Source organism: Astyanax mexicanus, chromosome 19, assembly GCF_023375975.1.
Source record: "Astyanax mexicanus isolate ESR-SI-001 chromosome 19, AstMex3_surface, whole genome shotgun sequence".
Taxonomy (NCBI): domain Eukaryota; kingdom Metazoa; phylum Chordata; class Actinopteri; order Characiformes; family Acestrorhamphidae; genus Astyanax; species Astyanax mexicanus.
Genome location: NC_064426.1, coordinates 29,197,603 through 29,222,883, shown reverse-complemented (window position 1 = coordinate 29,222,883; position 25,281 = coordinate 29,197,603). Strand labels below are relative to the sequence as shown.

Sequence of the window (25,281 nt, the reverse complement as noted above, 5' to 3'; positions counted from 1 at the left end):
ATACTGCTGTCCCATAACTTTTGGAACATAAGTGTATAGTCTAAAGAATGAAGAATGACAATGCTGTGTATGTGTATTAAATTACCTGCAGCAGGGGTCTGAACGGTGTACGAGGACCAGTTACTCATAGTGATGCCTTCTTGGTAATCACCAAACCCACAGCGAACGAGAAACGTATAGTTGGTGAACGGCTCAGTGTCTTGCAGCACATAGACTCCCTCAAATGTATCTTTGACCTACATCATCGCCACACACACACACACAAAAACACAAGGAAATAAAATTAAACAACAAATATCATCTGAAAATCTAAAAAAAAGAAAAATCGAATGTCATGCTGTAAAATCTGAATCCTGATCCAGTGTGCTACTGTTTCTCTGCTTTGCTGCACCAAGTGAGGAGGGAAGGTCCTGAGGTCCCAACCAAAAAACACAGCCAGCTGACCTCTTCAAATTCATGGGGGTATAGTATTCATTTAAAATTAATATATTAAGAGACCACTTTAGTTTCTGAATCAGTTTTTCTGATTTTGCTATTTATAGGTATATGTTTGAGTAAAATGAACGTTGTTTAATTATATAAACTACAGACATTTCTCCCAAATTCCAAATAAAAATATTGTCATTTACAGCATTTATTTACAGAAAATGAGAAATGTCTGAAATAACACAAAAGATGCAGAGCTTTCAGACCTATGCAAAGAAAGCAAGTTCAGAAATCAATATTTGGTGGAATAACCCTGGTTTTTAATCACAGTTGTCATGCATCTTGGCATGTTCTCCTCCACCAGTCTTACACACTGCTTTTGGATAACTTTATGCCACTCCTGCTGCAAAAAAATCATGCCTGTTCAGCTTGGTTTGATGGCTTGTGATCACCTGTCTTCCTCTTGATTATATTCCAGAGGTTTTCATTTGAGTAAAATTGAAGAAACTCATCATTTTTAGTGGTCTCTTGTTTTTTCCAGAGCTGTATATATTTATTTTATATATTATAAAAATCCTCTCACCTCTGTCCAGTCCAGCGTCCACTCGTTCTTGTAACGCACTTCACAGTGGCATTTCTCAACGTTGTCGTCTTCTCTCTCCACATTCCAGAAGATCTCCAAGGGATTAAATGTGTTACTGGTAAACTCAGGAGGGATTGGCTCTCCTGTAGAACATATGGAGGGTTATACAACAAAAATGCAGCAAAGAAAATTAAATAAAATGAATAAATAAATACAAAAAAAACTCACGGATGCTGCCTGTGTGGAAGTCTGCAAAGTCTGAATGCACAGAGCCCATTGGGCTTTCAGCAGAAACCCGCACTCTGATTTTTTCAAAATATACAAAATCAGTACGAAGGATCCTGCCTCTGTCACCTTCCCACAGACTATAGCCATGGTCCCTGTATCACAACACACACACACACACACACACACAAACTGTTAAGTACTATGGAACAACAGTTATTTCTTTTACTCATTGAATAACTGCCTAATACAGCATGTCAGCATTTTACAAACGTGAAAATTAGCACACAAAAACACACACACACACACACACAAGATATCTCTTGAAGTTCTTTGCATTTTTTGTGGCGCACTTACGTTATCATAAAAAGGACAATGTAATCTAATTAATCCTAATTGCTAGCTCTGGGAAAATGGAGTGAGCCTATTAAATGAGCTGAGGAGGAGCCTGGATCTACAGGTCTGGAAAAAAATAAGAGACCACTTAAAATGATTAGTTTCTTTGATTTTACCAAATTAAAAAACTCTGGAATATAATTAAGAGGAAGATGAATGATCTCAAGACATCAAACCAAGCTGAACTGCTTGAATTTTTGCACCAGGAGTGGCATAAAGTTATCCAAAAGCAGTGTGTAAGACTGGTGGAGGAGAACATGTCAAGAGGCACAAAATTGTGAAAAAAAAAAACAGGTTTATCTTTTACCAAATATTGATTTCTGAACTCTTAAAACTTTATAATACAAACTTGTTTTTTTTGTAAACGCACTGTATGCACTGTAACCGAAGCTCTCCATGTATTACTCCACCACATGCAGGTTACCTATCAATGATGTAGCGCTTACAAGCCAAACAGCACAGCTACAAACAGAGCAGCAATTAAACTATTTTAACTTGCAGAGCATTTATAACCAAACATATCTTATTTTCTTTTTCTCTTTAGCTCAAAATCCTTTAATAAACAGCTATAATGAAACTGTGGTACACTGACGCAGTCCTCCAGGTGGACGGTTGTTTCCGGTTAAGAGTACCCTGTGCTTTATTGGCTGCCGCTTCTCCCCGTGGAGAAGTGTGTGGATGAGTGCTGAGCATAAATGGTTGTTTGTATAAAAACGTGATTGTAAAGAATCCTTGGGTTTCTAGAAAGGCGCCATATAAGTGAAAGTTCATTCATTCATATATCAAGGTGATTCAACAGAAAAAGAAAAAGGTGACATGGATAAAATGACAGGTATTACCTGCTTTTAGGGACCTCCTCCCAGTGAAGGGTGATGTTGTAAAGATTTGAGGAATGGTGATCCCAGAAGCAGTGGATTACTTTCCGCTCATATTCGAAATCTGGGATCAAGCAGGTGGGAGGTGGATCTGCAGAGACAGAAAGAGAGTGAGTGAGCTGTTCATACAACAAATGGGATATTCAAATAAATATATCTTTTATATACTTATATTTTTATATAAGTAATACTTTTCAGTGTTTTGTCATATTAACAAGAACGCTGTAATCGCAAAAAGCCTGGAAATATTGTGATATTATTTCTGGACCACATCGGCCACCACACTTCATATATGATCAGAAACCTAATAGATACACTGTAAAGCAGCATGCAAAATTTGGCCACCCCTAGTTAGAATGACTGTTACTGTAAATAATTATCTCCAATAGGCATAAATCTGAAAAAGGGAAAGATGTGCCTTTCAAAAGTATAGAAACCCAAGGAGATATGAGCACTTATAACTTAAATTAAATTAAAAATCTTAATTAGCCTGTAAGGATTATAGCTCATAATGACAGTTAGAAAAGGTCATGTAATATGTGGCATAAAATTATCCGAAAGCAGTGTGTAAGACTGGTGGAGGAGAACATGCCAAGATGCATGAAAACTGTGATTAAAAACCAGGGTTATTCCACCAAATATTGATTTCTTATCTCTTAAAACTTTATGAATATGAACTTGTTTTCTTTGCATTTTTTGAGGTCTAAAAGCTCTTTTTTATTTCAGCCATTTCTCATTTTCTGCTAAATAAATGCTTTAAATGACAATATTTTTATTTGTAATTTGGGACCCTAGTTAGAACAACCATGTTCATTTTACTCAAACATATACCGATAAATAGCAAAATCAGAGAAACTGACTCAGATACTGAAGTGGACTGTGTGTCACTGATCCTTAACCTGTATAATAATCAATACAGGGTCTGGTTCAGGATGATTTGGAATTTCTAATGTTGAAGAGTTTAGTATTTATTACAAAAAGTAGCAAAGCAAAATACATACAAGTGAAAGGTGACAATCTGAGAGTGCACTCTGTTTCTCTCTCACAGACATGAGGCTCTATGTCAGGGGTGTCAAACTCATTTTGGCCGAGGGCCACATTGGCATATTGGCTGTCCTCCGAGGGCCAGATGTAACTTATAAATGTAATAAAATGTAACCAAATGTAATATATGTAAATGAATGTAATTACTCCTTAATGTTAAATAACTCTCAATATATTATTTATTCAATCAAATATTACAGTTGCATGGAAAAAATGTTTGCTTGTTGCTCTATTAACATAAATCCTTTTAATTTGTCATGTCATGAAATCCAAAAACTCCATCAATCAAGAACCAAACTATTCAAGTGAATAGAAATGACATCAAGTTATATTAACTTTGAAATTATTAACTGAAATAAGGCTTAATAAATATAAAATCAAAAATTGTGAGCTGTTAAGAACATAGCATTTCCTCAGATTTAGCAGTTCCTCATCCAACCACTAGTGGGAGCTGCAGCAGCAGCACCACAAGTCCGCAGTCTTTACTGAGTCAGAGCTACAGCCCAGCCACGGGCTACAGGGCTCAGCTCAGCCAGTCTGGAGCGTTTTTACAATTTTTAAGTTCTTCTGTGTATGAAATAAAGATTTTTGTAACCGAATAATACAGCTCTCTACAGTTCATCTTTCAGCCCAATCAGCTAACAGCAGCCGTTTAGAGCATGAGTCACTGCTGGGATTACATTATAAACAGGTCAGTTATCGCGCTGCTAACCTCAGGATGTTTATAACTACGGAGTTTAGTGGACACACCACGGCTGCAAGGTTAGACTGTTGAAGGCTACTGAAGACTATTAAAGGCTATTGGAGGTTATTGAAAGGGTTATTGAGGGCAGAAATCAGTAAAGGCTGGTTAGATAAGTGATTCACGTCCTCGTACTTTGCTGCGGTGAAACTGCGACTAGCGCTGTCCCAGTGATGTTTATTAACGTCATTAAAACAGATTTTGTCAGCTATTGTCTTATAAATATTTACACAGAACTTATATCTCTCCTAAAAAGCGTTTATTTTGGTCAGTAACACTCTTCGTAACACAAAAGGCATACCGGTCTTTCGCCTTGAAGCACAGCCGTCCGTCTGCATCAACTTCTCTTTTTCTGGACATTATGGGATAAACATTTATATGTCTCAATTCCACCCGCGAAGTTACACCTTCCCTCCGGCAGGGTTTCCACATCAATGACTACACTGCCGTGTAGTGGCAGTAAGCCGTAACTTTGCGGGTAATACAATCGACAAGCATTGTGGGAAATGTATTTTTTGGTCAAAGAACGCTTCTGACTTATTTATTATAGACACTAAGATCTTACAAGCTCTCGCGGGCCACATAAAAAGACGTGGCGGGCCACATTTGGCCCGCGGGCCTTGTGTTTGACACATGTGCTCTATGTATTTCCTTACTTCTCATGAACCTTCTCTCACAAGGGTCTCATACAAAACAATCGCACAGCATTACACAAGTGAACAAATATGTGAGAGGCTGCATGCACACAGGAAGTCATGTCAGTAGGTGTGCAAAAGCAGGCCCACCACAGCACGCCGCTTCTCCTCAGTACCTTTGTTCTTCACACGAACATATTGTCACAGTGCTTTGTTGGCATTTTTTCTGCATTTCAGATAAATAAGAGCATTCTTTCAGTGGGATCACACCCTGTGTGAACTGTTGTAAGGACGTCAGTACATTGTCTGTACAGAGTCACATGATCAGCAAAAGCAGAAATGGGTAATTCCTGATATAATGAATCATCATGTTAAGGAGCACTTTTATTATTACTATTATAATATAATTTATTAACTCAATAGGCTCTATATCAGGGGTCGGCAATAGACATGAAAGATCTGGCCAGTGAGGTTGTATGAACTATAATGAACAATAATGAAAAAAAATTATAATAAAATCCTTTTCTGGTGAGCTTTTGTTTACATTCTTCCCCTGTTTCTCTCTGTTGTGCTCGGCTTGACTTTACTCTCTGACCGTTCTCGTTTTCCACCTGTTCCTGGGCTTCCTATCTCCTTATAAGGGCGTTTTTTCCCAGCCATGTCCCAATTCACTAGCCAGGGCAGCAGTAGTGTATTGGATCGCGGCCCTGACAACACAGGTTCGATCCCGTGTGAGGAGCACGGTGTTTATTCTTGGGTTTACGTGTTTTGGATGGATAGCTACTAGTCTGTAGCACTCCATCCCATTACACACATTTTCCAAAACAGATTTTTTTTCCGTGGCCCGCCACGAATGAATTGGAAAATATGTGGCCTGCTTCCAAACTTTTCCAAAAAATTTTCGACCCCTGCTCTATATGGTACCACACAAAATGTATTTATTTATTTTTTTCCACAGTGCTAACTGCTGTAGCATCTAACCCATGCACTAAGTATAGTATAAAGATCATAATAATAAAAAAGTACAGAAAATAAACTAGGGATGCACCGAATATTTGGCAACCAAAATTATTTTGTGAAAGAAATTGGCTAGACTTACTCTTTTATTGTTAGGCCCAAATAATAAGAAGGCCCAAAATAAAAATACGTAATAATTTATAGCATATAAATAATAATGACTCATTGATTTTATTTAAATCATATTTCATTGTTTTCTCTAATGTTAAGATTTTTTTAAGCAGCGACTGCAGGCCCCCACTCCCTACCTCCACCAGTGGTGCTGCAAATGTACAGATAGCTGCTGTGTACTAGGCAGCTAGGCAGTGTGGGAGAGAGCCAACAGGCAGATCCAGCAAAACGATTTAACGGCTTAAGGTTATATTTTCACTCTACTCACACAAATGAAACAAAGTAAAGGGTTCACACCTCATAAGCCACCACTATGCTAATCAGTGCTAATCACTGCAGTGCTAAAAAAAATAGCTCACCACCAAAATAAAAATACCTTCTGCTCAGTGGTGTTTTTTCTGTTCTGTGGGATCTTGAGCATTGGAGGATAGTAATAAAGTTTACAGAGAAACCGATACAGGACTACAGTTTGTAATTATAGAACTACAAAAATGCTCCTATATGATATGTGGAGCTGATATAATGGATAATAACTGTAGAAAAGGGTATCACTAACTGTTTATTAAGTGTTTATTACATGATGGGTTTTTTTCTTTAGTAAGTCTCTGAGGATACCTCTGTGTGACCTAATTCATCACAACAATGACGATATCATATTCTAGCCCTGATCTCACTTTAGCCTAATCTGTGGTATCATTCCACACACAGCGGTGAATAGTACTACAACATGTGGTGTTAAAGAAAGATGATAACAGAGGTCTCATTTATCTTACTGCGGCTAGCGCTGCTGCTAATCACGCTTTTGAAAATATTGGAAATCTAAGCTTACTGTAAATAAACAGAAGCGCTTTACTCACCCATATAAACATTTTTTAAACTGTGCCTTATAATCCGTAAATTACGCTACTTGCACTAAAATGTCAGGTAAACTACTCTGGGAACCCATTCCTCTGTGTATATAAAACATTATGAAACCTATTAAAATGTGCTTTCTTTAATATATTTTGCATAATACTTTATTCTGTATATATATATATATATATATATATATATATATATATATATATATATATATATACAGCTCTGAAAAAAAATAAGAGAACACTTAATGAGTTTCTTTGATTTAACCAAATTGAAAACCTCTGCAATATAATCAAGACGAAGATGGATTATCTCAATCCATCAAACCAAGCTGAACTGCTTGAATTTTTCCACCAGGAGTGGCAAAAAGTTATTCAAAAACAGTGTGTAAGACTGGTGGAGGAGAACATGCCAAGATGCAGGAAAAATGTGAATATGTAAAAACCAGGATTATTCACCAAATATTGATTCTGAACTCTTAAAACTTTTCTTTGCATTATTAAAGGTCTGAAAGCTCTGTCTCTTTTTTGTTATTTCAGCCATTTCTCATTTACTGTAAATAAATGCTCTAAAAACAATATTTTTATATGGAATTTGGGAGCAATGTTGTCCGTAGATTATAGAATAAAACAACAATGTTCATTTTACTCAAACATAAACCTATAAATAGCAAAATCAGAGAAACTGATTCAGAAACTGACGTGGTCTTTTCATTTTTTCCATAGATTTATATATGATCAACTATACATTATTAAGACCAGTGAACATATGTTTTAAAAAAAATCCTATCCTGTCTGCTTTTTCTCAGAATTTAGAAACTGAGTAATCAGCACACTTTTACTGATTATGTGGTAAAATCTATGTATGTATGGCTTATTAAAACAAAACACCATTATCATTCACGTAAAAGTAACTTGCTGTTTAATGCTTTAAAGAGCTTGTTTATTCCAAAACTATTACAAATGCATTCAGGTCTACACATTTTTATGTTATGCAGTTATGAGAAAATGAGAAATTAAGGTGTAGAACTTTTTGTCTGTACTTTGTTTTACTTCATCTGTATTTGTGCATGTTGTCTAAAAGCTTATGGATACAGAATGGAATAGAGCTGTGGGCCTTCACTTATCAGGTATTGGCTAGATACATTTAATCCCAAATCCAGTTCCAAATCTTTGTTTTAATCTCCTTTTCCAGAGCGCCATCTGGTGCCCACAAGGCGCAATTACCGGAGGAGAGTTCTCAGAAGGTAAATAAAAAGAGTTTAGTTAGTGTCTGCAGTGTGGAATAATTTTACAGTGGAGTATAAAACCACATAATAACTTTCCCCCAAATGCTCCATTATACCCAATACAGCAAAGTTATAGTGCTGTTACTTATCGCCCCATCAGATATATTTATCTATTTACAGTTAAAACAGAGTAATACTCACATCCTTCTTTTATAATACAGTCCTGAGGTCCTTGGTCAGGGCACCAGAGCTTGGCCTGTACATCCTGCATTGCCTGCGGTGACAGAACAGCGGTGAAATTTGCAGCGTTGCGGGAGCATTGGTGAAGGTCAGCCTGGGTTGTGTTTTCAGACGTGGTAAGACGAAGTCGACACTGCCCACACTTCTGCAGGAAACTGGGTGGATTTGCATGGCACTCTATGGACACCTGGCCATCATGTGAGACGTTATTCCACCAGCAACTTGCATTCTGTCCACATGAAGCTGGGTGAACAAAGAAAGACGGACAAAAATAATTTGTAATACATGAGAATTAGACATTTAATTCATTTGTCTTATTTCAACTAAAAATATTTACATAAATGGTCAAAAATTATATTTAATACAAAACAATTCCCATTTGTCAGTTTTTGCCATTTTCGTTTTTTTTTGCAAAAATTAAAAAAAATTGTCATATACATATTATTATTCATTTAGTTCCTCGTCAAAAAAAAAAAGTCAACAAATATTTTTCTTAATTTTCAATAATGAAAATAACACTGGATCAGACACAGCAGTGCTGCTGGAGTTTGTAAACACTGTGTTCTTCACTCACTGTATTAGACTCTATTACACACTTCTACTACCTACAGCTGCTCCACCTTGTAGGTGAAGTAAAATCAAAGACAGAAGCTCTGAATCTATTGCTGCACAGATTGTGTTGGTCATCCTCTAGTCCTTCATCAGTTGTAACAAGACTGCCCACAGGTCACTGCCCACAGGATGCTGCCCACAGGACGCTGCCCACAGGACGCTGCCCACATGACATTGAAAAAAATTACATTGCAAATGTTCTTTTTTCGCTGATATATATTGCGATATAAAACAATGCAGGGCCCATGACATCACCAGCCCCGCCCCCCACCCGAGCGCTGTCTCGTGTCCAGACCGTTCAAGAGCTGAGTCGGCGCCGAGCACTTAAACCCTGAGGAAAACAGCAAAACAACTGTAATCAGCCTTTTAATCAGGCATTTAAATGGCTTATTAAAAGTTACATAAAAGCGTTTTTCTGGGATTAAAAGTGTGAATTCAGCTGTAACTGGAAATATCTGCGCAAAACTGTGCTGGACTGAGATGCACAGCTTTTGACAAGTGTGTTTACAACCACTTTCCCCCTCACGCTTCTCAGGCAGCAGCAGCCTGTTACTCACACAGACACAGAGACAATGCTGTGTATCTACTTCTTGTGTCAAGAATCAAAACACTGCAACATGACGATTTAATTGCCTTAAGTGACATCACACGTCCTGCAATGTGACTATTGCAGCCCAGAGGACACTGCCCACAGGACACTGTTGGTGGACTATTCTCAGTCAAGCAGTGACACAGAGCTGTTTTAAAACTCCAGCAGCACTGCTGATATGTCCAAATATTTGTGGATACCCTTCAAATAAATGCATCCATTGCTGACACAGATATGCAAATGGACACACACACAATTTAGCTAGAAATTTCTGCCAGTAGAATAGGACTCTCTGGACGACATGGAGCACATGAACCAATTTACATCATGTCTAATGCCTAATGCACACAAGGACAAGACATGTATAACACACAGCATACACTTTGCTTTCTGAATTAGTTTCTTTAATTTTGCTATTTATAGGTATATGTTTCAGTAAAATATTTTCAGTTTTTTTTTATATATATATAAACTACGTACAACATTTCTCCTAAATTCCAAAAAAAAAATTGTAATTTAATGCATTTATTTGCAGAAAATGAGAAATGGCTGAAATAACAAGAGGATGCAGAGCTTTCAGACCTCAAATAATGCAAAGAAAACAAGTTCATATTATAAAGTTTTAAGAGTTCAGAAATCAATATTTGGTGGAATAACCCTGTTTTTAATCGCAGTTTTCATGCATCTTGGCATGTTCTCCTTCAACAGTCTTACATACTGCTTTTGGACAATTTTATGCCACTCCTGGTGCAAAAATTCAAGCAGTTCAGCTTGGTTTGATGGATTGTGATCATCCATCTTCCTCTTGATTATATTCCAGAGGTTTTCAATTTGGAAAATCAAAGAAACACATAATTTTTAAGTGGTCTCTTATCTTAGCTGTAGAGCTATGGAGCAGTGGAAGAATTCTGGAATAATGGCACTCCGTCCAATACTATTGGGATAAGATGGGGAGTTAAATATGAGGTAGGTCATCCTGCCAAACGATTGTTTTGGTGTTAATCAGCTCCGCCACTCTCACACTACAGTATAGCTGTCCTGCTCTTTCAGGAAACATGCTTTGAGTGTTAAAAAGATTCAAGGAACAGGAAGTTCAGTCTTAGAAGCTGCAACGTGTTCTGCTTCCACCCATCCAATAACCTCAAATGCACTGAATGGTGTTAAGGACTTGTTTGTACAATATATGAGAATGATTTTACAATATAAGGACATGACCTCATGTGGCTCACTGTGCTGACTTCTGAGGTGAGAACACTCAATATGAATGAGCCACTGTGTCAATTGTTTATTTTCAAGTTCCATTGTATGAATATCCTTAAAAGTTCATTGCTCTTTAAAATATATATATGCAATGTAACTATAATTAGTAAAAAGTCAATTTGTAACCAGCATAGATCTATATATTTTTTGTATTTTTATATTCTCTTGTATGTTTGTTTTCTCCTTTATATACAGTATACAGTTTTTATATATTTGCTGTACCGTTGCAAATTTCCCCAATGTTGGATTAATAAAGAATGATCTTAGCATATCTTAACAAGTACAACACTGTTTTTTATGGAGTGAATTTTGTGCCAAAAGTTTTACGTAAAAAAATAAAATCCACAATCAAAATTTTAAGAATCAAAAGTAAAACATGTATGTTGCAAATTCAAAAGAGAAAAAATATATATCAAATATATATATTTAAATATACTTGGTTATTTTATTATTCTTTGCACTTATTTGAAAATTATTTTAGTTTGGATTTTGCCAGTCTTTGCTTTCATTTTTGGATTTTTTTGGATTTTCTGTGGATTTTTGTGGATTTTGCTGCTAAAGACTTTTGCTTCTGGAATCTCTCCTTTGCTTCTGCTTCATTTTTTTGGTTCTGATTTTTGGCACACTTTTCACGGGTGGGCGGGGCTTAGAAGAAGGCGTTCCCCTTTAATCTCTATTGGTCACCTACCCTGAACCCTCGTCTGAGACAGACCACGCCCACCCCGCCAGCTTCAAGCGCTCTTCCAAACAAGGCGGAGCGAACGGGGTTCAGCTCACAGCAGCACCAGCAGGTACTTTTCCAATTAAATTTCATACAGACGTTATGTTTAATGTTATATTTCTTTTTTAAGTAAGTGTTTAACTCTATTAAGATGCTCATGTTAGCGGGGTGTGCTAAATATCCATGCTTAAATTATACTAGTTAGTTAGTGAACACTAACCTACCTAGTAGTCAGTGAGTTAGCTAGTTTACCTAGGTCATCTGGTCAGTGAGTTAGTGGGTTAGCTAAGCTAGTTAGGTTACCTAGTCAGTGAGTTAGCTAGTTAACCTAGGTTATCTGGTCAGCGAGTTAGCTAGCTACTTAACCTAGGTCATCTGGTCAGTGAGTTAGTGGGTTAGCTAAGCTAGTTAGGTTACCTAGTCAGTGAGCTAGTGGGTTAGCTAAGCTAGTTATTATGCCCCAGGGCAAAGCCAAGTAAGTGCTGGTTACGGTTAACTAGCTAACTCACTGACTAGGTAACCTAACTAGCTTAGCTAACCCACTAACTCACTGACCAGATAACCTAGGTTAACTAGCTAACTCACTGACTAGGTAACCTAACTAGCTTAGCTAACCCACTAACTCACTGACCAGGTGACCTAGGTAAACTAGCTAACTCACTGACTACTAGGTAGGTTAGTGTTCACTAACTAACTAGTATAATTTAAGCATGGATATTTAGCACACCCCGCTAACATGAGCATCTTAATAGAGTTAAACACTTACTTAAAAAAGAAATATAACATTAAACATAACGTCTGTATGAAATTTAATTGGAAAAGTACCTGCTGGTGCTGCTGTGAGCTGAACCCCGTTCGCTCTGCCTTGTTTGGAAGAGCGCTTGAAGCTGGCGGGGTGGGCGTGGTCTGTCTCAGACGAGGGTTCAGGGTAGGTGACCAATAGAGATTAAAGGGGAACGCCTTCTTCTAAGCCCCGCCCACCCGTGAAAAGTGTGCCAAAAATCAGAACCAAAAAAATGAAGCAGAAGCAAAGGAGAGATTCCAGAAGCAAAAGTCTTTAGCAGCAAAATCCACAAAAATCCACAGAAAATCCAAAAAAATCCAAAAATGAAAGCAAAGACTGGCAAAATCCAAACTAAAATAATTTTCAAATAAGTGCAAAGAATAATAAAATAACCAAGTATATATATTTTTTCTCTTTTGAATTTGCAACATACATGTTTTACTTTTGATTCTTAAAATTTTGATTGTGGATTTTATTTTTTTACGTAAAACTTTTGGCACAAAATTCACTCCATAGTTTTTTAGTGGATGGGCTTTAAACACATCACTAAATGAAGCACTGTCTGATGCCAACATTTACATGTAAACTACTACATAAGGATCAATATTGTGTTTTTGAAAGTCAACATACAGTACGGCAAAACATAATATCGCAATCTTGAATCAATATTGAAATTTTATTACACCCATTTTTTTTTTGGTTAGTAGAACGTTTTCTGAAGGTTGCTGTTTACATTCTTTAAACTTTCAATCTGTTTTCTTAATGTAAGGTCCGTGTTTCATTTCCCCGGTGTCGATCCTTGTACGTTTTTCGTCTGTCAGTGTTCCATGGTTTCCAGAGTTTCCCCTAGTCCTGTGTTCAGTAAATCCCGGTGTGTTTTGTATTTGTTTTCTTTAATAAATCCCTTTTGTTTGCATATTGCGTCCGCCTCCTCGTCTACCCTGCACCCCCGCCCTGACAGAAGGATCGACCCCAAAAATGGACGCAGCAAACCGCTGCACCGGCTCCAGGTTGGCGATCCGCCATGCACCATGCGGGACCCCGGCGTTGGAATCCCCGAGGCCTAAAGGACGCCGCAGGCCTCGGGGTAGACGTTCTAAGGGGTCCCGCCAGCATGAAGAGGATCCCTTTACGGGGGAGGATTTGCTTGGGGGGGCGCTAAGGGCTGATGCGTTGAGCCTCGGGTCTCATCCCGTGTGTGGCAGTAGCCTTGAGTACCCGAGGCAAGTGGCGCGCAGCCCGTGGGACTACCTGGGATGTGCGCCCAGTAGCTCCGAGGAGGAGGAGGAGCTCTACCCCGCACCAGCCCGTACTCCATTGCCGTTTCCCCCAGGGGCTGTACTCTACCCGCGCTCCGAGAATCCCGCGGCCGAGACGCCGCGCTCCGAGAATCCCGCGACCGAGACGCCACGCTCCGTGAAGCCAGCGGATGGGACGCCACGCTCTGTGACTCCAGTGGCTCATCCGCGCTCCAAGAAGCACGCGGCTGAGGCTCCACGCCCCGTGACTCCCGTGGCTCAGCCGCTCCCCGAGACTTCAGCGGCGGCCGCGCCACTCCCCGAGACTACAGCGGCAGTGGCAGTGCCGCTCTCTGAAGCTCCAGCTAAGCTAGCTAGCCTGCTGGCTTCACCGCGCTCCAAGAAGCACGCGGCTGAGGCTCCACGCCCCGTGACTCCCGTGGCTCAGCCGCTCCCCGAGACTTCAGCGGCGGCCGCGCCGCTCCCCGAGACAGCGGCGGCGGCAGCGCCGCTCTCTGAAGCTCCAGCTAAGCTAGCTAGCCTGCTAGCTCCACCGCACTCTCCAGCTCGGCCGGCTTCCAGCTCTCCAGCCCGGCCGACTTCCAGCACTCCAGCTCGACCGGCTTCCAGCTCTCCAGCCCGGCCGACTTCCAGCACACCAGCGCGGCCGGCTTCCAGCTCTCCAGCCCGGCCGACTTCCAACACTCCAGCTCGGCAGGCTTCCAGCTCACCAGCCCGGCCGGCTTCCAGATCCTCGACTCCGGCTCCGGAAGCAAGCTCCGGTCCGGTGTTTACAACCACGCCCACTGCTGAATCAGCGGCTCCAGTCCGGGTCTTGGCGGCAGCCGCACTCTCAGCTCCCGCTGAAGCGGCTTCTTCGCCAGCGGTGCCAGCCGCCCCCAAGCCCGCGGTGCCAGCCGCCTCCACGTCAGCGGTGCCTGCCGCGCTCACGCCGGCAGGACCCACCGCCTCTGTTTCAGCGCTGCCCGCGGCTCCGGCCGCCTCTGACTCTGTGCCCGCTGCCTCCCCAGTTCACGTGCCTGGGCTACCCGCCTCTGCTCCTGTGCCTACTCCCAGGTCACGAGCTCCTAGGATCGCCGCGCCTGCTCAAGCAGCACCCGCTGCCCCAGCTCAAGCACCAGCAGCACCCGCTGCCCCAGCTCAAGCACCAGCAGCTCCTGCAGCTCCCGCTGCTCCGGCCTCAGCCTCAGCTCCTGCAGCTCCCGCTGCCCCGGCCTCAGCCTCAGCTCCAGCTCCCGCTGCTCCTGTATCTGCTCCTCGAACTTTGTATACCCCCAGGCCTGCCCCAAGGCCCCCTGTCTTTGCCCCCAGAACTGTGCCCAGGCTGGCTCCTTGGACTTCCCTACAGACTTTTGCCAGTCCTGGGCACCCACCAATGTTTGTACCCCTGTCTCTCCCTATCCTGGTCCCCGTATCTGTGTCAGTTCCAGTTCCTGTCCCCGGTGGTTTTTCTGTTCCCGTCCCAGTCACTGTATTTGTTTCTGTCCCCGTCACTGTTATGGTTCCAGTTCCCCTGTCCAGTTTTGTCCAGTCCCCGTCTTCTGTTCGGTCTGCTGCCCAGTCTCCGTCCCTGTCTAGTGTCCAGCCCCCTGTCCAGTCTCAGCCCCCTGTCCAGTCTCAGCCCCGTGTCCAGTCTCAGCCCTGTGTTCTGTTCCCTGTCCAGTCTCAGTCCCCAGTCCAGTCGTTTGTTCAGTCTGAACCCCCTGTCCAGTCCCAGTCTCCGTTCCCTGTCCAGTCTCCGTCTCCTGGTCGGTCCCCTGTCCAGTCCTTGCCCCATGTTCAGTCTGTGTCCAGTGTCATGCCCCAGTCTCCTGTCCTGTCCAGTGTCCAGTCCCCAGTACGGCCTTATGTCCAGTCTCTGTCACCTGTCCAGTCTCCGTCTCCCTTTGTGTCCCCTGTCCAGTCCCTGTTCCAGTGTCCGTCCCTGTCTCCTGTCCAGTTCCCTGTCCGGTCTCCGTCCTAGTTCTGTCTTGTCTTGTTCTTTGTTTTCCGCCCTCTCCTGACCTGCTCCTGGGGTTTCGTTTTTCGCACCCCGGGAGTTGCGCGTTAAGGGGGGGGTTATGTAAGGTCCGTGTTTCATTTCCCCGGTGTCGATCCTTGTACGTTTTTCGTCTGTCAGTGTTCCATGGTTTCCAGAGTTTCCCCTAGTCCTGTGTTCAGTAAATCCCGGTGTTTTGTATTTGTTTTCTTTAATAAATCCCTTTTGTTTCCATATTGCGTCCGCCTCCTCGTCTACCCTGCACCCCCGCCCTGACACTTAAACTTTCAATCTGTTTTCTAACGTTTTTAAACGTCACTTGTGTTTACAGTTTTTGGAATGTTAAAGCCAATTTTAACGTTTCCATAATGTAAGTATTCCTGTAACTGGGAACTTAATGTGAGAAAGGTTGTAATAACGTTGTGATGTAAATGTTCTTAGAAAATTTAATCAGTCATGTTTACTAATATTTCTAAACATTCTGGCCACATCACTTGTGTCAATGTTTACAATTTTATTTTTGGAAATGTTAGTGCTACTTAAAAAATGTCCATAATGTAGGTATTCCTCTAACTGGGAATGTTATGTGAGAAACGTTCTAAAAACGTTGTGATGCAAAAATTATTGTACATACAGCTTCTAAACATGATGCAACTTCACACGCAGCAAACAAATGTTGGTTTGTAGAACGTTCTCTGAACGTTACAGTTAACGTTCCTAGAACATTCTATCTGTCACGTTTTCTAACGTTTTAAAACGTTAAAAAAACGTTAACATTTAAAGTTTTGTGAAGGTTAAAGCCACAGGCAGCTTCTAAACATGATGCTACTTCAGACGCAGCAAACAATTTTTGTTTTGTAGAACGTTTTCTGAACGTTCAAATTATCAAATTATCATGTTTTTTTAGAACGTTTTTTATTTAACGTTTTTAAATGTTCTGGCAAAGTCAATATTTATTTAACACTACTTTTTTCCTTAGAGCGTTTTATCAGTCAGGTTTTCTTTTATTTAAACTTTCCGTTAACGTTGGTACAATGTTTACATTTTTAGTTTTAACGTTACAATGATGTTAGTATTCCTCTAGCTTGTAATCTTAGCTTGCTTAGTATTGTGAGAAACGTTTTAACAACGTTGTGATGCAAACCATTATTATTATTATTATCATGTCACCTTCCTGGAACATTTTTTCTGTAATGTTATAGGCTAATTTTCGTGGAACATATTTACATACCTGTCAAGTCTCCCGTTTTGGCCGGGAAACTACCGTATTTTACTCCTCTTTCCCGCCGTCCTCCCGTATTAGTATTTTCCCGTAAATTTCCCTACTAAATAAAAAAATATATAGGCCACAGGCGACAATGCACTGACCGCTGTGTGTCTCTTAACCAATCGTGGTGCCGGTTCAAGGAGAAAGTCCCGCCTTTCAGGAGAAACAGCCAATCAGCTTGCTGGTTTTGCGGAGAGCTGTTTAGTGTGGGAGCAGCTGTCGTTAAAACTAATCTGGATATACGGAGATTTTTCTAAAAGAAAGGTAATGAAGAGTAACTGTTTATTATACTTTGGGTGTATTGACAAATATCTTTCAGTTATGATTACTTATCTTAGTATCTATAATTACATAATCATTGTGTATATAGCGGTTTACAGTCTTTATTATCATTATACCCATGAGGGCGACGGTTATGATTATCTGGAGCCATATTGGAATAGTCAGAGGAAATGCTGGTTGGTTGTAGTGTCCGTACTTTGACCTGTCCCACTCCCTTTTTCCGTACCAAGCCATTATTAAACCATAAATGTGTTTTCCCTCTAAGTTTCCCACTATTTAGTAAACGTGTTATCTATAGCCCTATATGTGTAAGTGTTAAGGTTACAGAGTGTATTTTTTTTTTTTACAATTTCGTTTTTACAAGAGTCCAAGGCAACCTGTAAAGGAAAGCAATGTCCAGGACAACCTGTAAAGAAAAAATAATGTGTTCCCCCCCTAATTTAGCAAATCACAGTTCATAACCCTATATGTGTAAATGTTAAAGTTACAATGCGTGTTGTTCTTTTCTTCTTTCTTCTTGCTTCAGGGTTCTGAAGGTAGACTACCTCAGCCCCACGTTCGAAGAGCTTTATTCTGGCTCTTGATGTCTGTGATGAGATTGTTTCTGATAGCTGGTTAAAAAGACTCTTCTCTGAATCAAAACATAAATTAAACCCACTGTGTGTTTAATAAAATCCAGCTTGTGACTCAGTTAGCTTAACTTTAGAATTAGCTAGATAGATATTCAGGGTTTGAGAAAAATCTATATATATATATATATATATATATATATATATATATATATATATATATATATATATATATATATATATAATGCCCTGCCCTTATGTGCCTGATCAGCCAATAACTATAATTTCCAAACTCTATTTGTTCAGGGCTAGTTTTAGGGTTTGTTAGAATTTGTTTAAATCTCAAGTATTGTGGTGTAATGTATTATTTAGAAGGGGTAGAAGAGATGGTTGAGCTGGAGAGAGAGAAAATGTGAAGAGGGCTGAAATTAACTGAACTGATCAGGAGTGGACTGAACAATAGAAAGAAGTATTAATGAAAGATTAGTAATTGTGTAGGCCCCTTAGGACTATTATTTACTTATGGAATATATCTGATCCATGTCCTTCTTGTACATTTGTGCACCCTTCAATTTCATATATATATATATATATATATATATATATATATATATATATATATATATATATATATATATATATATATTAAGCACAAGCCCTCGGTTGGCTCGGTCATACATGAATGAGTCACTAGGCAGGCTGAGTCACAGCAGCAGTTTGTTTAGTAGTTTAATTTACTTTTCCTACAATTTTAACCTTTCTGCTCCAGAAATACCATAAGATATTACAATATTTATGACTCACCTTCAGGAAAAAGCCAGATGAATAAGTTGAGGGTGAAGAAGAGAGGCAGGAGTAGCGCTCCATTCTGCCATGCCATTACTTTACATTACACTGACTGACTGCATCACTCATACAGCCACACACCTACTAACTAACTACACTACATTCAGCTCAGACCCATATATCCAGCCACGAGTTCTGCCCAGTTATTTACTGTAAAACAGTGGAAAAAGCCACTTAAAACAAAAACAGCGGTATAGTTTAACTATCTACACACTTCCTAAACTAGTTTATGAACATACACATCCACTGCGACTCGTTTTCTTTAAAAAACAAACAGTAAAATTCTATTTATATTCTATCTTACGCAACTCTCCATCTTAGCTTTCATTCTCATTCTTAGCTTTCAGTCTGACAGCACATGCGTGTTTACACATATGGCAAGCACCATTCTCCACGTATGGGGGGTGGACATATAAAAACAGCTTAATAACATTAAAAAAACATCTCTCACAGTTTCGTGCTCAGACTTTTTTAGGCCCTGTACATTTTATTTTTCATACTTTAGAATACCCACCCAAATGTAGATAATAAGCTTCGTTTCTAAATGTTAATTCTTTATCTTAAACGCCAACCCCCCCTTCTTGGACTAAACCAACTGAGTATGTACGCAGATGCCAGGATTTCCCGTCACAGGCTCCGCCCAGAATGCTACTGAAAGCCATGTGGACGCTCTCTACAGACCGGTTTAACACCAAAACGCGGTGGCAGAGCGAAATATAACGTTTAAATAAGACATTATTTTATGTTAAATTTAAATATGTGATGCTTAAAAGCAAAATCTGCCGTTTTTAGGAAGAAAAAGCTCACTATAACGGTCTATATCAGTGTAGACAATGTGGCTACTGCAACATCCCACCTCGTAACAGCCAATTATGGTACAGCTCTGAAAACAAAATAAGATACCACTTAAAAATGATAAGTTTCTTTGATTTTACCAAATCTAAAACCTCTGAAATATAATCAAGAGGAAGATGGATGATCACAAGCCATCAAACCATGCTGAACTGCTTGAATCTTTGCACCAGGAGTGCCATAATTATCCAAAAGCAGTGTGTAAGACTGGTGGAGGAGAACATGCCAAGATACACAAAAACTGTGATAAAAACCCAGGGTTATTCCACCAAATACTGATTTCTGAACTCTTAAAACTATAATAACTATATATAAATGCGCACCAAGAAAGTAACAATTGCGAGAAGATTTTGAGCTCCAGCGCATATTATATCTGTGCTGTGTGAAGCTGCTTAAATACTGTGTTTTAAACAGTGTTTTTAATGAGACGAGCAGGGTAGATGTGAGCAGTGAACACTGCACATCACTGCATAAGTAAACAAGCATGGAGCAGCAGAGATAGCGTTTGTTCATAGCAGTATATTATCTGCCTAATATCAGGTTAAACTGCGCCTAATCCGCCATAATTAAGTTTAAAATGTTTAGATTTTTAATAATTTTATATCAAACAACTTAGAAATCACAGTTTCCCAGTTTAATCCAAGTATTATTTACAGTTTATATCTTATCATGTATGAATTTTAGCAAAAAGTTGCTTTTGAATAAAACATGTTGACCTTCTGTTTTAACCATACATTAAGATTTTCTCAAATAATTTTAATTAGTGTGATATTAATGCTGTCATGCTACAGCGAACTCTGAACTGCTATCAGCCACAGCAGAGGAATGTGCTAATTTCTGTAAGTTTAATGACCTTGAACTTGGGAACCTGTGTGGGATTTGCATTGATGGGGAGGGGGCAGAGCAAACAACCCTGTCCAGTGTTTTAAAATTGGGCTGCACTATCTATATTTCATGATTGTTGTCATTTTTGGATGGGCATGATTATCTTAATTAAATGAGGCCAGGAACCAACAAGAAAAATGCATAGATTAATGTGAAGTTTAGTAAATTATGAATGATAAACAATTATAAAGTCCACCAAGAACTGTAAATAACTTTTACTTGAATATATAGTCTGGTTAATTTACTAGGAGTTTTTATGTGAAAAACAAAATGTGTTCCTATTTGATTTTAAAAGTAAATCTGACAATCTGAAGACACATATTATTGAACACAAAAAATACTGTAAACTGTTCACATGGCTATGAGAATTGATTCAACAATGTCTTTATTCAAGAGTTCACCATATTATAAAACAATGAAATACATTTTGTGCTCAGTAGCGACCATAAGAACACATTTAAATTAAAATCCAAACAGAGGGCAATTTAGGGCATGAGCCCACGTGTCATTATAAAGCAAAAAAAGTTCACACAGTTAACAGTAGCAGCAATCTCAAACTGTCTGTGAAAACAGGAAGACACACAGACACGTACGCACACACACACAACCTTACATGCACAGCCTTACACACACACACACACACACAAGCACTTTCAGCACAAGGAGCTGATCTCGCTCTTGCTGCAGCCCCACTTGCAGCAGGCGTTAGACAGTCCCACCACCACGTCCCGGCCCTTCCTGCTGGATGTACGCAGGGCCTCCAGAACCTCCTCAGACAGGATGGAGCGCGCAGGACGGTTGAACACTGTGCCCTCCTGCCTGCTGCGGGACAGTCCCAAAGAGGTGGCCTCGGCATCCTGCTGCTGGACGAGCATCTCTGGACCAGAGGGAAGAGGCCAGCCGTCTGAGGCGTCTCTGTCTTCTGTGGAGAATGGGTCTAGAGCAAGATCATCTGCAGAGAACAGGATAATAGTATTATAACGAGATCACACATTGATGAAAGTGATATGATAACGTATGGAAGTGCTGTTAATAATATATAAACAATATTCTAGGGTCTAAACAATTAGTGGGATACTACAAAGGTTCATCCTGCAGTTATGTTTTAGGCATATATGTAAAGCATATAAGGGTGTAAAAGTGCTTTCCCTGCTGCCCTTCCGTTAGTGTACTAGGGCTGCAACAATTAGTCGATATAATCAATAGTGTTGATTATTTAAATTTGTCGACTACAAATTTCATTGTTGACTAATCGTTAATTTGTAAGAGTCCTGCATTACACAATGTGCTGGGGACAATAGCACAATGGGAAATGGGTAAATGGCTCACTCACACAGTTTAAAATCAACTTAGTTTGTGTCTCCAAAAGTGCCCAAACACAACAGATTATATATTTACTTACTAAATATCAGTACTTTCCACGTTTAAACAACATCCAGACATTTAAATGCCTTTTAAATCTCATGTTCAGCTGTTTTTATTGTTTTTTAGAGATGGCGAACATGGCAGAAATAATCGTTGACTAATCAAAAAAATAATCATCAGATTATTTGACTACCAAAATAATCATTAGTTGCAGCCCTATAGTGTACCTCCTGGTGAGAGATCATTGACTACTAGACATGCCCAAAGCTGTGAATAATATTCACACTTATTTCTCAGGTAGAAGTATAGATACTAGGGTTTTAAATACTTCTATATACTTTGCTACTCAAGTAAATCAATGAAAACAAGCTGAAATGAAATAGCAGTAAAGAGGAGGATAGAATGTACAGTTTACTGAAAATGTAAAGGGAAGTAAAAGTAATCTGAAAAATAATTACTCCAGTAAAGTGGTTCCAGCTTTCAGGAATCAGCCCTGTCCTGTTATTACACAACCTTTCTAACTCCTGCTTTTTCTCTTTCTTTCCTTTCTGTTTTCTCTATCTATCTCTTTTACATGTATGGAGATGCCCTGTTCCTGATGTTCCCAGCCTGGCTCTCCACTGCCCGCTGTGTTGTACTCCAGCTCTGCAGCCCTGAAATGATTAACATTAACACATTCAGAATCTGCTTCTATATTAGCCATAGCTCTATAGTTTGTGCCCATCACATTTTTCTATTCATAAATTAGTACCTGTTATATTAGGCATAGTTCACATTAATTCTCTATACTGTTTTTGTTCTGTTATTTGTTTGTTGTTTGTTACTTGTTTGTACTGAGCGGGTCAACCCAAGTAGGATGGGTTCCTCTAACTGAGTCTTGGTTCCTTTTAAGGTTTCTTCCTCTTAAAGGGAGTTTTTTCTTGCCACTGTGTCACCATAAAAATCTCTGTGGCGCTGCTCTGTGGCAACCTTTGTTGTAAAAAGCGCTGTATAAATAAAATTGAATTGAATTGAAAGTATAGATAACAAAAAAACAAAAAGAAGAGACAGTATGGTCATTTAAAAAAACAGTTGTGTCATATACAAGAAACCTGTACTGCTACAGACTTGATCCGCATCATTCGATTCACCCCTAGTAGTGATACGAGGGACACTAACAGCTCAGTATGCTCAAGATTATTGGTAGTAGTGCATGGTTTCCAACTGGCACTTTTAGCAGGATAATTCTCACCCACACGCAGCAAGGTTTTTTTCCATGTTGGTTGGGCCTGATTATTCACTAGATTTATCACCAATACGGCATTTAGGGACCCAGCAGGGATGCCAGCTTTGGCAACCTATGAGCGTGCAAGATCTATATGGCCATCATCAGTATCCGTAGGCAAATGTGCCATTTGGAACTTGTATGCCCCCATTTCTATTGTGCAGGGTAGGGAACCTCCAGAACCAGAGTTAAGAAACAATAAGAATATGGATAGTGTCAGCATGTTATGCTAACTTGCATATTCAGATACATTCAAAAGAGGATGTTCCCTCAGTTGAAACAAACAACTGTAGAGATTGTGAAAGAAACGTTTACACAATTAGCACAATTCCTGTTGCTCCTAGACCTGTTGCAACAGCAAAACAACTAAAACCTGGATTATGAACTTGTGGCATAGAATTGATTAATAGTATTTATCTTTTCTAGTGTAGGTCTTTTAACTGGTGCAGTGATATTCCTGGTAGGTCATCAAAACTGTAATTTAAAATTGCCGGATTTTAGGTGAACTTGGACAAAACTACAGTGCCAGTAGTGATTCAGCACTGTCAATTTTGGTCTAGGCCAGTAAGGCCAGGAGATGTTTTTATTTATTACACGACTTTTCTGGCTAAAAAACTCAAAAAAAAAAAAAAAAAAGATCTCTGGGCCAATTTTTTGAAGCTTAAAAACTGAATCAGTTTTTTTTAAATACTTGAATTAAATTAACTGTTATTACTTGTTTAAAACTTAAAATATTGCCATAATTCATACATTATGAGGTTGTGAAATTGGCTGTTAAAGACTACATTTAAAACTTGTATAATTTTCATATTTCAATTCAGATCTATAAATTCAAAACTATCTGATTCAGATCTCAAATTTAAAAAATTAGGTCAGAGTTACATGCTGCCTAGAAAAAGTAAATTTTCTCAGACTGATTGAAGTCGTCCTTTAACTAAACCCATTGCCACCTTAATTCATCTCACAAATTTGTGTTTCTGATTTTAAAATCAGACAGATTTGAAAGTATGGATCATATTTTTTGGATTGAATGGATTTTTTAACGTAAAACTAAAACTTTTGTTTTTTAATATATACATTTAAATGGTTGTAAAATGCCTTCTCTGATACATGAGAAATTAGCTATCAACCCTTTGTGAGCTGCAAAAACAGGAAAAATGTTTCTTGCATAAAATTGCTGAGGTATATAATCAAATTACTCGCCAGTGTTTCTCCTTCATGTGAGTCTGTCACTCTTTTGCTCTTTCTCGCCTGATTGCTGCTAAAATTGTGCAAGCAAGCCTGATATACAATGTCCTTAACTCCAGGATATTTTACATGATTTGTCTGATTCGGAGAGCCAATTTGAATTAATGTTGTATTCTGTCATTAGATCCCACTGTTCTGAACTTTGAATTGACTCAGATTTTAGAAATATGATATTGTGTTTTAATACTCACAATATATCTCAATATATCTATTGATTCGGAACTGCTGTATCGTAATGTGTGTCATATCCCCAAATTCTAGCGAATTCACAGCCTTAGTTTCAATATGAGTGAAACTTCCGTAAGTCGCAGGAGAAGTGGGATATCATCTGAAGCAGACTTGTTTTTTTAAAGCTCAAGTGTTGTCAAAGCTCTAAGTGTGAGTGAGGCTGTTATCTTTACCTGAGCTCATGATGGAGCGTCTCCAGCGAGAGCCTCCACAGGTGAAGATGACCGCACGGATGAACTCACGGCCGCACAGCTTGACCCCATACGTGGGCCCATTCATCGCCTTCACTCCAGCCAGTAACAGACATGTAGCCAGAACTGCAGCTTTCCACATCGCGGAGCGGAAGGTGAAGAGACGAGGAAAAGAAGGGCGTCAGGTGGTCAGTCTCAGATCTTCTGATGAAGGAAGCTGGGTCTGGATCTGTGTTGGGTGTGGAGGTTTCTGATGGTTTTGAATCTCAGGCCACCCTTATAAAGGGGTTTGATGAGCACACACAGACACACACGCACACACACACACACACACACACACACACACACACAGGCACCTTCCAGGCCCACCTGACTGAGGTGTCATAGATAACCCAGTGAGGTAAAACCAGAGACCTTTCCATAGACAAAAGCAGTGACCAGGAACAGCATAATTAACTTGGGTACCTAAAATGAAAAACGAGGAACTATCTGATCGAAAGGGACAATTGTCTACGTAAGCACCTCCTCATCTGCATGTCTGTTTTTTTTTGCCATTTAGTCCAAAAAAAAATATTACTTTCATATTTTTTTATATAGGCGGAAGGTGGAATTACATTAGCTCTAATACAGGCTAAGAAAACAATAAATTTTACATTCCGTTTGGTATATTTTATCAATATACACTGACAAAAAGCAGC

At 39.6% G+C, this 25,281-nt stretch overlaps 2 protein-coding genes across 3 annotated transcripts in view; both read right to left on the bottom strand.

Annotated features, from left to right (window-relative positions):
• Nucleotides 1-18,885, bottom strand: part of il12rb2l (interleukin 12 receptor, beta 2a, like) — a 34,362-nt gene extending 15,477 nt beyond the window's left edge. For both annotated transcript variants that reach the window (XM_022673703.2, XM_022673707.2), the window contains exons 1-6: nt 18,509-18,885; nt 8,345-8,626; nt 2,470-2,596; nt 1,238-1,389; nt 1,010-1,152; nt 86-236 (exon numbers count right to left, since the gene is read on the bottom strand). In XM_022673703.2, coding sequence (XP_022529424.2) covers nt 86-236; nt 1,010-1,152; nt 1,238-1,389; nt 2,470-2,596; nt 8,345-8,626; nt 18,509-18,584 — 931 coding nt within the window. In that variant the 5' untranslated portion in view covers nt 18,585-18,885. The remainder of the gene's footprint in view (nt 1-85; nt 237-1,009; nt 1,153-1,237; nt 1,390-2,469; nt 2,597-8,344; nt 8,627-18,508) is intronic.
• Nucleotides 18,886-20,655: 1,770 nt separating this feature from the next.
• rln3a (relaxin 3a) lies at nt 20,656-24,948 on the bottom strand. Its single transcript, XM_007234908.3, has 2 exons — nt 24,566-24,948; nt 20,656-21,239 (listed from the first exon to the last, which is right to left on the bottom strand). Exons 1-2 carry the CDS (start codon nt 24,723-24,725, stop codon nt 20,941-20,943), a joined length of 459 nt encoding a protein of 152 aa, XP_007234970.2. The 5' UTR covers nt 24,726-24,948; the 3' UTR covers nt 20,656-20,940.
• Nucleotides 24,949-25,281: the final 333 nt, after the last annotated feature.

Coding starts and splice junctions, on each gene's coding strand:
- rln3a (XM_007234908.3), bottom strand. CDS start 24,725: ATGTGGAAAGCTGCAGTTCTGGCTACATGTCTGTTACTGGCTGGAGTG. Junction 21,240..24,565: donor ACGCTCCATCATGAGCTCAG/GTAAAGATAACA, acceptor TGTTCTCTGCAG/ATGATCTTGCTCTAGACCCA.